Here is a 14,301-nt window from a genome sequence, read left to right on the forward strand (position 1 = left end):
TAAATGTATCCATAAGTGTGTTTTTACACACAATTAGATTCTCAAAGTTTATTAAAACTCGTGATTGATCCATTTACAATGCTAATTAATGTTTACCCGTCCGACTTTATTCGTCTCGACGACAGTGGCTTGCCTCCACCTGTACCCGTACTCGCGAATCACCACGAATAATTGAAATTAATTGCGCTTCGTCCCGTCTATTCTTTCATTTGCGAGCGTACCGGAGGTAGCCATTGTTCGGCGCGAAAGGGTTGATTAATGTTTTCTATTGTTGAAATAATGTTCAACAAAACATAAGCGCTTTTTGTCTTCTCCGACATAGATTAAGCCCGTTCTCTCTTTTTTTTTTTATTTCGTAAAAGTGCACCCTGCACCTTTGCTTACATCTCGAAATTGCGTAATTTCAATGCTTTGTGTCGCATAAAGTATACATGCGATTGAGAAAGTTAATAATATTCATCATTTAACTCCCCAATGCACATTGAACTTATATCAGCTTTTTCTCATTTCAATGCGAGACCCAATTCGCATGAGCCATGCAGTAATCCGATTGTTCTTTCAGCAATAAAATAAATAGTAATTTATCACGCATTCACATACGATTCTTGCGTAATTATATATAATTATATGATTGGTACCAGCCTGTACAAAGTTAACCCTCCACTTTTTGAATTATCTTATTTTAAGAATAGTGCTAGGTTTGTGCCCAAACATTAAACTCGTATTATGAAAAATATTAAATGAAAAAATGATTTTTTAAGTCAGTCCTCTACTTTGCATTTTTTTTCCAATTGTGCTGGGTTGTACTAGGTTGTGCTAACATTGTGCTAAAGTGGATAACTTTAAATAATGGTAACAACAGAAGTTATATCACAAGAAATAATTTTTGTCAATTTTGAATACAACCGTTATATTTAGAATCGTTAAAAATTATTTCTTGTTATAACTTCTATTGTTACTATTATTTAAAGTTACTACTTAGCACAATGTTAGCACAACCTAGCACAATTTAAAAAATTGAAAAAAATGCAAAGTGGCGGCTGACCTAAAAAATAATTTTTTCCATCTTTTATATTTTTTGTAATACAAGTTTAATGTTGGGCACCACGAGGTACAAACCTAGTACAATTCAGCACAGTTTTTAAAATAAGTTAATTCAAAAAGTGAGGGACTAACTTCGTATAGGCTTATCACTATTAATTTTAAACGTAAAATTCTATACGTATAAAAAAAATATACATAATAATTAAATCAAAATAGTTTTATTGCAATTTCAATCGGATTAAAATCCATGCTAATCTCCATAAATTTAACAATTTTTGAAAAAATGATCAAAATAACAACCACATTTTCGCTTTCTAATGCCACATTAGTACTCGCCGTAATTATACGCTCGTTTCTCAGTACTTCCGAATGTCAGTCCAACTACTCGGTCGCAATTTCGTGAAGTAACGAGTAGTCGCATTTCCGCAACGAAATTTAATACGTATCTAGAAATAGTATATCGCGTAACGCGATCTTTTATCATTCACCGCACACCCGCATTTGCTGTCGTCGCTGCACCCCAAGTACACGTAATATGTTTCGACTTTCGACTGAATCAATAATGAAATCTTCCAAAGAGATGCGGGAATCGACACCGATGCGACAGCAGTGAACGGGGCAATGCGCTGTTAAGAACGACCGTAAAGCTACGAAAGGGCATCGAGAAAAAGAAAAAGAGAGAGAGAAATTATGCCGGACAAAAATCTCGTCTGCCGGAATGGACAACGCGAAAACAAAGATTTTCTTGCCGGCGAAATATCATCCATCGGCATGTCATTACGGCCCAGCGGGAGCGCATCCTCCGGTGAGTAACTACTCTACTTACTGAGGACGAATGTTTGATGCGAATCTCGAAAGCCAGCATAAACCATTTGATAGCGTGTTGCATAATTTGCGTCGACGTTATGTGCTATAATAAATACGTCAGATCCGCGCATATACATAACGAATTAACCCTCTAATTTTGGAATTATCGTATACTTCAATATATTAGATTAAATATTTTTTTATTGATTCTTCACCCTTACTCGCGATTAACTAACAGTTCTGAAATAATTGCAACTTGTGAAAAGAAAAAGTTTATAAAAGGGAGTGCTTAGTTGGCATTTTCCTTCTTTTTAAAAAATATTTTTGCAGATTAATCATTGAAGGACAAGTTGACAAATAAAACATTTATTTGTTATAAAACAAGATTTATTCATACACGTGGAAAATAAAGTATTTAGTATGATAGAAAAATATTCATTTTAAGCATAGATATTTTTGTGAAGTTTTATTCTGCAAATACAAATTTTTTCGAGCTATCAAATATGACATTTTTAGATTAAAATTGATATAGAAAACTGATATGTCTATTGCATTATACAATCGATTTCAATTCTTGCAGCTGCCCTAATAGCTTTCTTACGACGTGTCCATTAGTAATAACTTCTCTGCCATGTTTGCGATCCGCAGCGACACATTTTGTTAATTCGTGTCTCGCATCTATACATTCCTGAGGGATAGACAAGGGAAAAGATTCGGCCGTAGTCAAACCTGTACGAAGTTGATTGAACAGATTCAGGAGGACACATTCTTTCATGAAAACTTCAGAATCGGCTACCTTAACGTCATCTGTGGCGCAGAGCCATAATATATTATCCAGCCAGTCTTCCTCCTCACGTTGATCGGTTTTATAACTTATGCCCAGATCTTGCAGCCACAACGTCAACTACAATGTGAAATTTAGATTTGAAACTATTTGATTTGAAGTTTAGATTTGAAACTATTTCCAAGATCGCATTCCTTTCATGTTATAGTGAATTTATCATCGATAACGCAAGCGCGCGTCAGAACGGAATGCAGCATCCCGTTATAAATATCGAGAATAGCGTGAAAGAGGATGAAACATTAAAATCTCCACGCATTTTGCGTCCAATGTCATGTTACACAGATAGTCTCGATTCCAAATTAAATTATTAGTTTTGTAATTTATATGCCTAGATCTCGCAGCCACAACGTCAACTACAATGTGACAAAATTAGATTTGAAATTATTTGAACTATTTCATTTTTAAATTTTATATTTGAACCTATTTCCGAAATACCATTCCTTTCATGTTAAGCTTGAAACTTGATCCTTGTCGCGGTCGCTCTTTCCGTTATAATGCTTGTTTATATGACAGTGTTCTCTCAATTAATCAGATGAAATATGAAATGTGCGCTCACCGTGCCACGACACTGGAAAGTGAGGGGATTTCCAGAGAAGCGGAGTTTCTCGAGACTGGCCATTGGTACAAGCTGTGTCGGTTCCAGACACGTCAAACGGTTCTCCTTGACATCGAGCCATTTGAGACCTCGCAATTTCTCGAAGACTGTAGGCTCGATCGATGTGATAAGATTGTATGATAGATCTAATTGCTGCAGAGACATCAGATCGACGAACCACTGATCTTTTATCGATGTGATGTAATTGTATGGCAGGCTAAGCTTTTTCAGTTTCCTCAGGCTGTCGAATGCGTAACCGGAAATTTCCCTAATGCCACAGTCGTGCATATTCAAAGAAACTAGGTTCTTACTGTATCTTAGAAACGATCGATCGGGAATATTTTCTATCCGCGATTGGAAAATCATGATGTCCTCCACAATCGACCCACCAAAAAGTAGAGCAGTGCTTAACGTCACGTTGGAGCATTTCAGACGCTCGCCAAATCCTAGGCATAATTAATTCTTCATTACTTGCGTGGGATGTATTAAATGCACGATTGCTATTTATACACACATTAATATATTTAGCTCCAATTGTTTCACAATTAAAAAATTTTTTCCATTTATCTTTATTTAAAAAATATATAAAATATTATCAATCTTTATTTAATTTTTAATTTAAAGAGAACATAAAAATTAAAATATGTTTGGGTATCAGAAACACTCTACACGTGTAATTATGTTAAGAAAACTACGCGAATAATGTAGAGTTAAATAAAACTGACAATATTTATGAAAAATTTGCGGCTGTAGCGACACAAAGATGATTAGATCGGATAACCGGATTACAATTATTAAATATTTTTTATCGTCTTGCATCTGAAGACACGATAGTGTCTCGGCTTTTTTTTACACTGTACTGCTGTTTGTGCAGTTCACAATTTATCTAAGAATAAAACTATCTTCCACTGTAGGTAACTGAAGCACGCGCGAGTAGCTAAACTAAACAATAAGAAAAAGAGATTCTTTGAAGAATGAGGGAAAATATTATAGAGTGCTTTATACCATCCTCGTATCTGCTGGTGATGCACGCCGTAATTGCGGCATCTATGAAGACAAAAATGCAGACAAGTATGAGAAGCAAGACGCGGCACATCTTGAAACGCATTTTGCCCATAAGCGATTGTACGACTGACTGTTCATTGAGAACAGATACAGAATAAGTGAGCAATTCCTCCATACCGAATTATCATAGCCGAATTATCACGCTTCCGTTCTCTAGAAGTGATACCGCGCTATCGGTGAAACAATTATTACGCAAAAACCTCGGATGCAGTTCATGTGTTCCGCTGATTGTAAAAATATATCATTAATTGACAATGGTTGTTGTCTACATCAGTCTTTTTCAGTCGGGCAACATAAAAAATCAGTCTTATTTCAGAAAACGTAATCATAATTTACGCATTAAACCCTACTTATTTATATTCCATAATGCTGAAAAGTGATAATAAAAACATATGCATATTATACATGCATATTACACATATCTTATGATAAAAAATGTCTTTATCTTTTTTTTATTTTAAGAATGCGAATTCAAGAAAGTGCCTCAAAAATCTTAGTTTCTCGTTATTGTCATGTTTATTTGATCTTTCGTCTGAGGTTAATCATTCCGTTTATTGTGCATTGCTAAACATACATTGTTTTCCTTTTGTGATAGGCATCTCGACTCTCGCGAGCTGCGGCGAGGTGGATGCGCTGCCCGAGCTACCGGCCCAAGATGAGGAACGTTTGCAGCGCGCTGCGCGTCTGCTGCAGCAGAGACTGGTGCTACGTCAATGGCTGATGGACCATGGCCTACATAATTATTATCAAAAGTAAAAAAAGAGAATAAATATATATATATATATAAACATAAATATGAAGAGTCCAATAATCGTGAATGCGTTGAACGATTCTACTCTTTGCATACTTTATTGCATTATATCATTACAATTACGTAGGTGATTCAAATATAAACGAAATTTTTGTGTATGAATACAAATCAATGTTGACAGACGTATTTATTTATATTGAATGAGGAGCGATTGCTGCTCATACCTTACATAGGCAGTGCTCTAACTCATACAACACATGGAGGGGAGGAGGGGGACTTTTAGAGAAAGGGATGTCCGATTTATATCCTCAAATGTCTCATTGTCCTCGTATTTCAGACGTCCTCGGAACTTCCAAAAGTTTAGACGTTATATAACGGGATGTCCAGAACACGACCTTCTGACATCCCGAGGATGAAATACGGAGACATAAATAAGACATTTAAGGATATAAATCGGACGTCCAAAAAATTTCACGTGTTGCATAGGGATGTACACAGTCCAGTAATATATTAGGTCAAAAAATGGGCATTAGTCAACCAACATGTGAACTTCAAGAGCATTGCGCAACGACACTCGGTACTGTTTGTTCGAACATCGTAACGACTACAGAAATAACTATTGTAAGACTATAACTATTTAGGGCGTGAAAAACGCCCCCATCTATCACTCGGTGTAATAAACACATCTACCAATATTGATTTGTATTTACACAAAAAAAGTCTTTATATTTAAACCACCCTCGTACATAATTAGAAACAATTAAATCAATCGATTCCTGTTATCGCATTTAGGGAGATCTGTTAGTAGATAATTATCTTTTCTTTTCCATTTAATCTTTTTCTTCGAAAAAATCGTTTATGAGCACTTACTATTCACACTATTGTTCAAAATAAAAAAAATGTTAAAAAGAAGGTATATTTTGCCAGGTTGATGCAAATGGAAGTTATGTCCCTGGAGGATGTATACTGGGTAGAGGACAATGCAGCACGGACAGCTCTTGGCAAGGATTTACCACGGTGGACTCAAGCTAGGCAGACGTTACCTACTTCAAAGGAAGATTTGGAAACTCTCAAAGCAGATCTCTGGAGTGCTGTTGTAAAGAATAGCCAACACCAGGATGCTTGGACATGGGGTACGAGTCCTTTCACATTCTCCTTATTTCCGTGAAATAAAATTTTTTCTCTGAAATTAGAATTTATTTTCAGCGAAAATTGAATAATTATTTACGATTAAAATAGCACATGCAAGATAACAGCATTAAAAGTCGATTTTCTATATTTACACGATTTTTCATATATTTATTAAACGTTCTCTGTTACGAGTGATTATCAGAAGACTATTAATTTTATGCGCAAAATTAACAAATAACTACTTACTTATCAGGCGGTATGCTGATAGTTTCCGTATCGGTGGCAGGGCTGGTTACTCTGGCTGCTATGACACAGCCCGCTTTGGCACCTGAGGCGAAACACTCTCTTTTGCAATACGTCACAGGGAAATATTTATTGCCGAGTAACTGCCGCGTTCATTTTGAGTGGGAAGAACCTCAGTTGGTTGGCGAAACGATGACTTTTACGGTCAAAGTGAGTAAAGCAATTGCGCCGTCAGAATCTTCTCTCGCGAATATTTATTAAGATGTACCTTATGAGGTTTGTTTTCTGTTCCTGTATGAAGATTGCACTAGAACTGAACTAAATTGAACTAGTGTAATCCAGAACTGATAGTAAGAGTGGAGACAAGGAATAGAAAACGTTCTAGTGTAAGATAAAAATTGCATCCTATATTATTTACATGGAAGTGTTAGATTCGTGTGATGAAAATGAAAGTATTAATACAACTCCACCATTAAGAAAATTCTTAATTAATGATAATGAGGGTACAAAATGTTTTTGTATGTAGGCTTAATATCATTTATATATTTTTATCGTTTTATTATTCGTAAACTTTTGCACTATTTGTACAAGATCTGTTTTCTGTGGCTTAATTAGTGTACACTAGTGTTTGCACTGATTGTACTGGCTCCAGACCTAGTGCAGCTAGTTCACTGAACTCGTGCAATGAGTTCTGTTAGGCCGGAATCAGACTGTGCATTGAAGATTGAGATTAAAGATTAAAGATTGAAATTTCACCAATGAGGATAAAGAAATTTTGGTTCCTTTTGTTCTGATTGGTCAAACTTCAATCTTTCAATCTTTATTCTCATTCTTCAATGCGTAGTCTGATTCTAGCCTTATATTGGAATAAAAAAAAACGTCGCTGACGCCATTTTGGGAACAGAAAACGTTTTAGTATATACTTTTTGAACTAGTGCAACCAGTGCAGGAACAGAAAACCAACCTATGATGTGCACCACTCCAGTGCAGTGCAGAGCTTACACACAACTGGTACGATGTAAGGCCGGAATCAGACTATGAAGTTTGACCAATCAGAACAAAAGGAACCAAAATTTCTTTGTCCTCATTGGTGAAATTTCTTTAATCTTTAATCTCAATCTTCAATCTCATTCTTCAATGCGTAGTCTGATTCCGGCCTATAAGGCTATAGATGTGTTCTTTTTAGCTAAAGTTTTTGCACGGTTTATCTTTCTTTCTTTTTTTCCACATTGGAAAGGAGAAGAGAACAGATGAACTGTACAGAAAGTTTAGCTAAAAAGAATAGGCCTTATGCTGAGCTGTACCCAGTGCATCCAAAGACAAAACGCTATAGGTTGCCTTTTTGTAATCAAAAATTGATAGTGTACTCTACTCAAAATCTGAATCCGCAAAGCTTTACTATTTAGGTATTTATATATATGTATAATATAGTACATTTCTATTTGAAAGATTTCATTATCAATAAAGCTAAACATATGTGATAAAAGTCATAATAGTTCATTTTTAGCTCATCAGTTAGATATAAGAATATTTGTTTGTAGTTTTATCAGCGCAATGGTCAACCGTACCCAATATGTGACAAGGATAATTTGATTGTGGAAGTAACAGAGGATACACGCAGAGTAGCCACATTAATAGAACTAGGAGGTACCGACCCCTTAGCTGCAAATACTGCAGTAGTAAAGTTTACTGTCCGCCATGCGGGACAATATCGAATAGCTGTACTTATCGGATCGTGTCATGTTCATGGCAGCCCGTTTCTTAAGAATTTTCTTCCTGGTACGTATATTCGATACTGATGCGTCGTAAAGTAATACTCAAAATGCAACAAGAATATTGTATGAATCACCTGTCCCTGATGATAAAGCTATGTACTGTTAAACTTTAAAATTAAACTTTAAAAATGCAACAGTAAAATTTTTCAAGTAGCCTTTTCATTAATTTATAATTTATTTGAATGATTGATATTATGGTATACATACAAGGTGTTTACATATCTCTACAGGATTTTTTTCTTATTGTTTATCGATCCCCCACGATTCCGAAGTTTTGACATTTAAATTCCAAACACCCTGTATACAAAGATATTTATTGTTCAAAATGTTATATTTCTAACAAATAATTATCTCCTTCAGCATTTTGGTTAAGCAAAAATTGATTCATAATTAATGAATGTTAATTAGTTAAATCTAAAATGTGTATAAATTCTTGTTAGTTACGATCGTGTCGTAAAGTATATCGTTTATACTAGGTCCACCAGATCCAAATAAGACAGTATTTGTACGACAAAGTTCTACGGTCGTTTGTACAGCTGGGATAGCCCATTCAATGACAATAGAGCCACGTGACGAATATGACAATCTGTGCATATTTGGGCCTGGAGATCAGCCTACAGAAGGCTACAGTGTCAATATTACTCAGGTAAATCAGAAATTTTCGCGCGCGCGCGCGCGCAAAGATAAAAATCTTGATATTTATTGCTTAAACCAATTATCCAAATTTATCTTCTTTAGATTGGTAGTACAGTAGATAAAGGATCGATAATAGACTATAGTATTCAACTCGACTATGATTCTTCAAACCAAAGAATTCGTTTAAAAGTGAGCTTTCCAAAAGGCGGATGTTATCACGCAACGGTTAGCTTGGCAGGCTTACAGCTGCATAATGGAGATTTTGATATCATCGTTCTCGAAAGTATGTAAAATATTTTATTTTCAAACTTAGATATCTTCCTATTTTGCTTTTACGTAATGATGCTCGTGATTGCCCTTTTCTTCTCATTACTAGATTCCGTCGCGAGAATGGTGCATAATAATGTAGCGTCTAAGGATCCAGATATCTGTTATGTTGCAAAGTTACTAGGCATGCAAGGAGAAAGATTTTCTAAACCAAAGAAAGTCTTCTGCTTTATTTCGCCTAAGCAACTTACAATTAAGGAATATTTATTAAAATTTATTCCCAAAAGACTCGTAACATTTAGACTGTGTCCTTCGACAAAGGTATGGTATAATCATCAAAAATAATTTTATATACGCATCAATTTACTGATTTTAATCTATTAGATCTGTGATTTCTTAGTTTTTTATTGTAAATTGTAGTTCCATTTTGAAAATTCGACCAATCAGCACGAAGGATATTATCCTTTCTCGATAGACGACGGATGTCAACCTCCCGTTGAACTAATATCTCTGTATCGTGATATAATAGCCGCCACTTTCACTTTGTTTCTCTTGAAAAACATCGGCGGGAGTGAAACATTCGCTGACAAACAAGACTTTTTCTATCATGAAGTCCGCAAGCACCATCAGAAGCATTATCACGAGAAACTCTCCATGAAAGTGCAGCGTGATAAGCTTTTAGAATCGGTAAATGTATAAATAATTTCATGATACATATCCATGAAAACACCGCGTAAAGATGTATTATATTAATAATGTGTTTCTGTTTTGTTAAAAGTCTATGAAAGCTACTAAAGGATTTTCCGTAAGTGATTGGTGCCGAAATTTTGAAATAATATTTCAAGGCGAACAAGGTACGTTTCGTTTACGTTTAAGGAACTTTTATAAAAATTAATTTTAAGACAATTACAAGAGTCATTGTCTTATGATAGGCGTTGATTGGGGTGGCGTGCGACGTGAATGGTTCGAATTGATATGCGCCGCGCTATTCGATCCGGGGAACGGTTTGTTCGCGTCATTTGGGGAGTCGCAACAGGCATTAGTGCATCCAAATCCTAAACGGCCATCGCATCTTAAATTGAAGCACTACGAGTTTGCCGGACGTATCGTAGGAAAGTGTCTTTATGAGTCGGCGCTTGGCGGCTCCTATCGTCAGTTAGTACGCGCACGATTCACCAGATCATTCCTTGCACAAATTATAGGACTTAGAGTGCATTACAAGGTAACTCATTGAATTTCTTTTTTCCTACGCAAAAAATTAATAACAGATAAACTATAACAGATAGCTTTATTTTTTATGGACCAGTATTTTGAACAAGATGATCCTGATTTATACTTGAGTAAGGTAAAGTATATTCTTGAGAATGATGTTGAAGAAATGGAATTGTACTTCGTTGAAGAAGAATATGATAAGGATGGACAATTGTTGAAGGTACATGTTATTACTTGATGTTAATCTTCGAATATTTTTGTTTCGAAATAAAATCGTTAATATGAAGTTCTTTATGTATTTTCTATGCATTAAGTTTAGGAATAGAATTTTATTTTATCTCTAAACTTAATACATGGTCGAAATTTAATACACAGCTATGATTAACATGTTTTATGTAAGGTGGCAGAATTAATTCCTGGTGGTAGTAAAGTTCGAGTGACTAATGATACGAAACTTCGTTATCTGGATGCACTCGCTCAGCACCGACTTGCTAGTTCCATCCGTAACGAAGTCGATCATTTTCTGCGCGGTCTTAACGAACTGATTCCCGATAACCTCTTAGGTATATTTGATGAAAATGAATTAGAGGTGAGTAAAATTAAAATATATAAAAATTAATCTGTCAGAAGATGGTACTCTGCGACTTTATCTCTTTCGCAGTTGCTGTTATGCGGGACTGGCGAGTACAGCGTGGCAGATTTACGCGCACATCACATAGCTAACGGAAGTTCTCCGGAATTTCTTCGAGTACTCGATTGGTTCTGGACGGCGGTGAGCAATTTTACGCAGGAGGAGATGGCACGATTGCTCCAATTCACTACGGGTTGCTCACAATTACCGCCTGGTGGATTTCAACAACTGAGCCCTCGTTTTCAGATTACAGCTGCACCAACGTTCGCTAATTTGCCTACAGCACATACTTGGTACGTTCTCACTTAGAATATTCATATTTTTTCTTTTATCATTGGTTTGTTATTAATATTGCTTTTCAGCTTTAACCAACTCTGCTTACCTGATTATGAGTGCTACGATCACTTCGAACGAGCGTTACTGTTAGCAATCAGCGAGGGCACCGAAGGTTTCGGCATGATCTAACCGGGAAAACCCGGAGTAAGATTCATCAAACTTCTAGTCTGACTAGAACTGTTGATTAAATTAATTTACGCATCCATTTTTCCCTCAATAGTTGAACTCGTCCTTGATGGGTAAAAAAAAAATGTTTTCGATAATAGATACTATTACGACTCCTATAGTTTATCTTATAGGAACTTCTTACTCAGCAAGATCAGAAATGAGAGTAACTATCGCACGTTTTTATATGTAGACATTTAGAATTTTTGGAATTACCTTTTTTCTGTTTACGCCGAAGATTATCAGAAATAATGTAATCTTCCGATGATGTAGACGATGCAATTTCTACTGAGACGCGGCAACGTTTTTATAAAACGGAAAATATTCAGTAAGAGCAATGTTACCTCAACATCAGAATTGCTCAATATTATTGTATCGAAATTTAGCGTAGCCGAACTTACGATAGATTTTACGTGAACATAAAAAGAATTAAATTAACGCGTTTTTCAAACGACAATGTAACTGAACGTCGATGTATAAAAATATACGATGCAGCAAATCAAAATACGTATAAATAATGTTCCTTTTGTAGTAACTATTATACGTACAGAGATTGGTACATTTGATGAAGGGATCACTATAACAGCACTGAACGTTCCGTTATTCAGTATTAATTGAAATACATTCTATCGCATAATACAGGGGATATATGATTTTAAAAGAATTTATAAAGAATGATGAATAATGAGGCTAATGTATTAAAGCTTGGCGCTAGTTTAGTTTCTTCGTTTTCTCTCATAATAACAGCACGGCGATAATACGGTATTTTCAACATCGATGATGGCGCATGTAATATAAGCTAATTAGTATGTACAAAATATGACTGTATTCTCAGACACTACGTATTACATCTATTTCTGATCGACGCAAAATGCTCGCAATATAATAAGCATGGTAACCTAGTCATAACGAAGTAACTACGATCGTATTGTGCGAATCGCATTGGTATACGTATTTATTTAAGATGCAGTGACACGTACTTATATTAAGTAGAGAAGGAATAGTATGAAACGTAGTAATCGCCATAGCAGATTATTCGTCGCAAAATAATGAACAAATGGCCAACGATTGTAAACCGTACTACGTGCCTCGCAATAACAAAAAACTTAACAGCCTCGCCAGATTATATACCATCAAATAATACTGACGATTATTTTTATCAGTTTATCATTACACGGAAGGAAATAAAAAGTATAGATTAAAAAGACATGTGATATCTACATTTATTCAATAAATTCCGTTAAAGTCTCCGCCTACTACGTATAGCTCCTTGTTTTCATATAATTTAAAAAAAATAAAAATTTATCCTATAAATCGAAATGCCACATGACGCAATAAAATCGCTTATTCTGCTTACAGTATATGTAGTATTAAACATAGGATATATAAAACTCTATTCCTCAAAAATTAAATATTGACTTAAAAAAATTGTATTGTATTTTAAATGTAGTACGAAATGCTGATGTTTATCAATCTTTCTACTGTCCTGCGAGCGTTTATCCTTGCCAGTCGATCATAAAATACTCTCCTCTTTCGACCTAAGTCATTTGCACCAAACGGACAGTATTTCAATTCGGTTTCACCCGATTAAAACCAGCTTATGTCCCGGAAAATTGTGATCATGCTTAAGTTTCTTAATCTGCGAAAGATACTGATATAATAATGTTATTCTTATTTCAATTATATTTTCCTAATCGAATATTTATACCGAGGATAAGTGAAATTATTAAGCCTTAGCAAAATTCCGTGTTAATCTCTGTTGTAATGAAATGTTACAACTAATTTAATCTAAGGCCAATATCACATTTGATATTTCATGTGTCGTACGATAAATTTTCTAAGACAGCTATCTTACAAGCTGTAAGACAAAGTGATCCGAGAATCTCTATCCTGCAGCCAATTAATCAACAGGCTTGAAAAGCTCGTACGACACATGAAATATCGACCTAAAATACTCAGCATGTATGTTCAAAATTAGAATATAAAGGCTCTGGTACATAAAAATAAGACGTAAGACTTAAGTAATAAAAAAAGCAACATGTTAGATTCGCTACTATTCACGTTATGATCTTACAGTCTGTACTGTGATTGATCGACTCGCTTATTGCTTAGTCTTATATTTAAAATTTTTCTATGTCCCATGGCTTTAAGATATCTTATCGTCGACATAATAATGCGGACAAAGTCTTGCGTTCTCTCAATTGTTGCAAATTGGAAATTATAAGCTGTGATAAACTACCTACCTACGGCAGCAATGGCAGAGTGGCACTGGATAAAAACGTGAAAGTTCGTAGAATAGATACGCGCATGATACTCCCAGCGATCTGCAATATCCGACTCCAGCCACCCTCTTGAGATTGTCGCAGCAATCGCTCTTTCAGTTCATTTAATTCCATCCTAATGGATTTCGATAATAGAAAAGTATCTCGTTGTGTCTGTTTAGCCTTAGAAACAAGGCAATTTCTTTTCTTTTTTTTCTTTTAAATAACTTACATTTGTGAACGATATTCCATTTCAACGCGGTGGAGCTTAACTTCTCGATCAGCTAACTGACTCTCCAGAGAAATCGTGCGTAAACTCAGAGTCTTCGCATTATCCTCGCTAGCTTTCAAATATTTTTCTAATCTCTGTCTCTCGGTCATCGCGATTTGCAGCTCCCTAATTATACAAACGTTATTTCTAAAATAAACGATATTCCTAAGTTTCTACACTTAAGGTGTTTCAAATTAGGGATGCATCGGATATCCGAAAAGTATCCGGCGCTTTTTCACTATCCGACCGGATAGTCGAATATCATTA

At 35.3% G+C, this 14,301-nt stretch overlaps 3 protein-coding genes across 5 annotated transcripts in view; 1 reads left to right on the forward strand and 2 right to left on the reverse strand.

The window, feature by feature from the left end:
* The window catches only part of LOC108757494 (apoptosis-resistant E3 ubiquitin protein ligase 1), a 23,083-nt gene extending 10,630 nt beyond the window's left edge, over positions 1-12,453 (forward strand). Inside the window, exons 3-17 of one of the 2 annotated variants that reach the window (XM_018501930.1) lie at positions 1,623-1,849; positions 4,951-5,107; positions 6,034-6,239; positions 6,491-6,690; positions 8,022-8,259; positions 8,732-8,901; positions 8,994-9,174; positions 9,268-9,479; positions 9,579-9,845; positions 9,937-10,012; positions 10,091-10,380; positions 10,465-10,590; positions 10,771-10,959; positions 11,032-11,294; positions 11,364-12,453. In XM_018501930.1, the coding sequence (XP_018357432.1) occupies positions 1,735-1,849; positions 4,951-5,107; positions 6,034-6,239; positions 6,491-6,690; positions 8,022-8,259; positions 8,732-8,901; positions 8,994-9,174; positions 9,268-9,479; positions 9,579-9,845; positions 9,937-10,012; positions 10,091-10,380; positions 10,465-10,590; positions 10,771-10,959; positions 11,032-11,294; positions 11,364-11,466 (2,793 nt within the window). In that variant the 5' untranslated portion in view covers positions 1,623-1,734 and the 3' untranslated portion in view covers positions 11,467-12,453. Of the gene's footprint in view, positions 1-1,362; positions 1,850-4,950; positions 5,108-6,033; positions 6,240-6,490; positions 6,691-8,021; positions 8,260-8,731; positions 8,902-8,993; positions 9,175-9,267; positions 9,480-9,578; positions 9,846-9,936; positions 10,013-10,090; positions 10,381-10,464; positions 10,591-10,770; positions 10,960-11,031; positions 11,295-11,363 lie in introns of those variants that run through there. The other variant, XM_018501931.1, reaches the window with a different exon arrangement.
* On the reverse strand, positions 2,358-4,482 carry LOC108757496 (chondroadherin). Its single transcript, XM_018501934.1, has 3 exons — positions 4,296-4,482; positions 3,252-3,736; positions 2,358-2,755 (listed from the first exon to the last, which is right to left on the reverse strand). Exons 1-3 carry the CDS (start codon positions 4,468-4,470, stop codon positions 2,405-2,407), a joined length of 1,011 nt encoding a protein of 336 aa, XP_018357436.1. The 5' UTR covers positions 4,471-4,482; the 3' UTR covers positions 2,358-2,404.
* Positions 12,454-12,544: 91 nt separating the features above from the next.
* Positions 12,545-14,301, reverse strand: part of LOC108757495 (227 kDa spindle- and centromere-associated protein) — a 9,720-nt gene continuing 7,963 nt past the window's right edge. Inside the window, exons 5-7 of one of the 2 annotated variants that reach the window (XM_018501932.1) lie at positions 13,996-14,160; positions 13,746-13,899; positions 12,545-13,141 (exon numbers count right to left, since the gene is read on the reverse strand). In XM_018501932.1, coding sequence (XP_018357434.1) covers positions 13,746-13,899; positions 13,996-14,160 — 319 coding nt within the window. In that variant the 3' untranslated portion in view covers positions 12,545-13,141. Of the gene's footprint in view, positions 13,154-13,745; positions 13,900-13,995; positions 14,161-14,301 lie in introns of both variants that reach the window. The other variant, XM_018501933.1, reaches the window with a different exon arrangement.

This window comes from Trachymyrmex cornetzi, unplaced genomic scaffold, assembly GCF_001594075.2.
Source record: "Trachymyrmex cornetzi isolate Tcor2-1 unplaced genomic scaffold, Tcor1.1 scaffold144, whole genome shotgun sequence".
Classification (NCBI taxonomy): domain Eukaryota; kingdom Metazoa; phylum Arthropoda; class Insecta; order Hymenoptera; family Formicidae; genus Trachymyrmex; species Trachymyrmex cornetzi.

Excerpts from the sequence above, each read along its gene's own strand:
- LOC108757496 (XM_018501934.1), bottom strand. The coding sequence starts at position 4,470 with ATGGAGGAATTGCTCACTTATTCTGTATCTGTTCTCAATGAACAGTCA. Across the intron at positions 3,737-4,295 it reads CACCAGCAGATACGAGGATG|GATTTGGCGAGCGTCTGAAA; the intron begins GTATAAAGCACT and ends AATTATGCCTAG. Across the intron at positions 2,756-3,251 it reads CTTTCCAGTGTCGTGGCACG|TTGACGTTGTGGCTGCAAGA; the intron begins GTGAGCGCACAT and ends TTCACATTGTAG.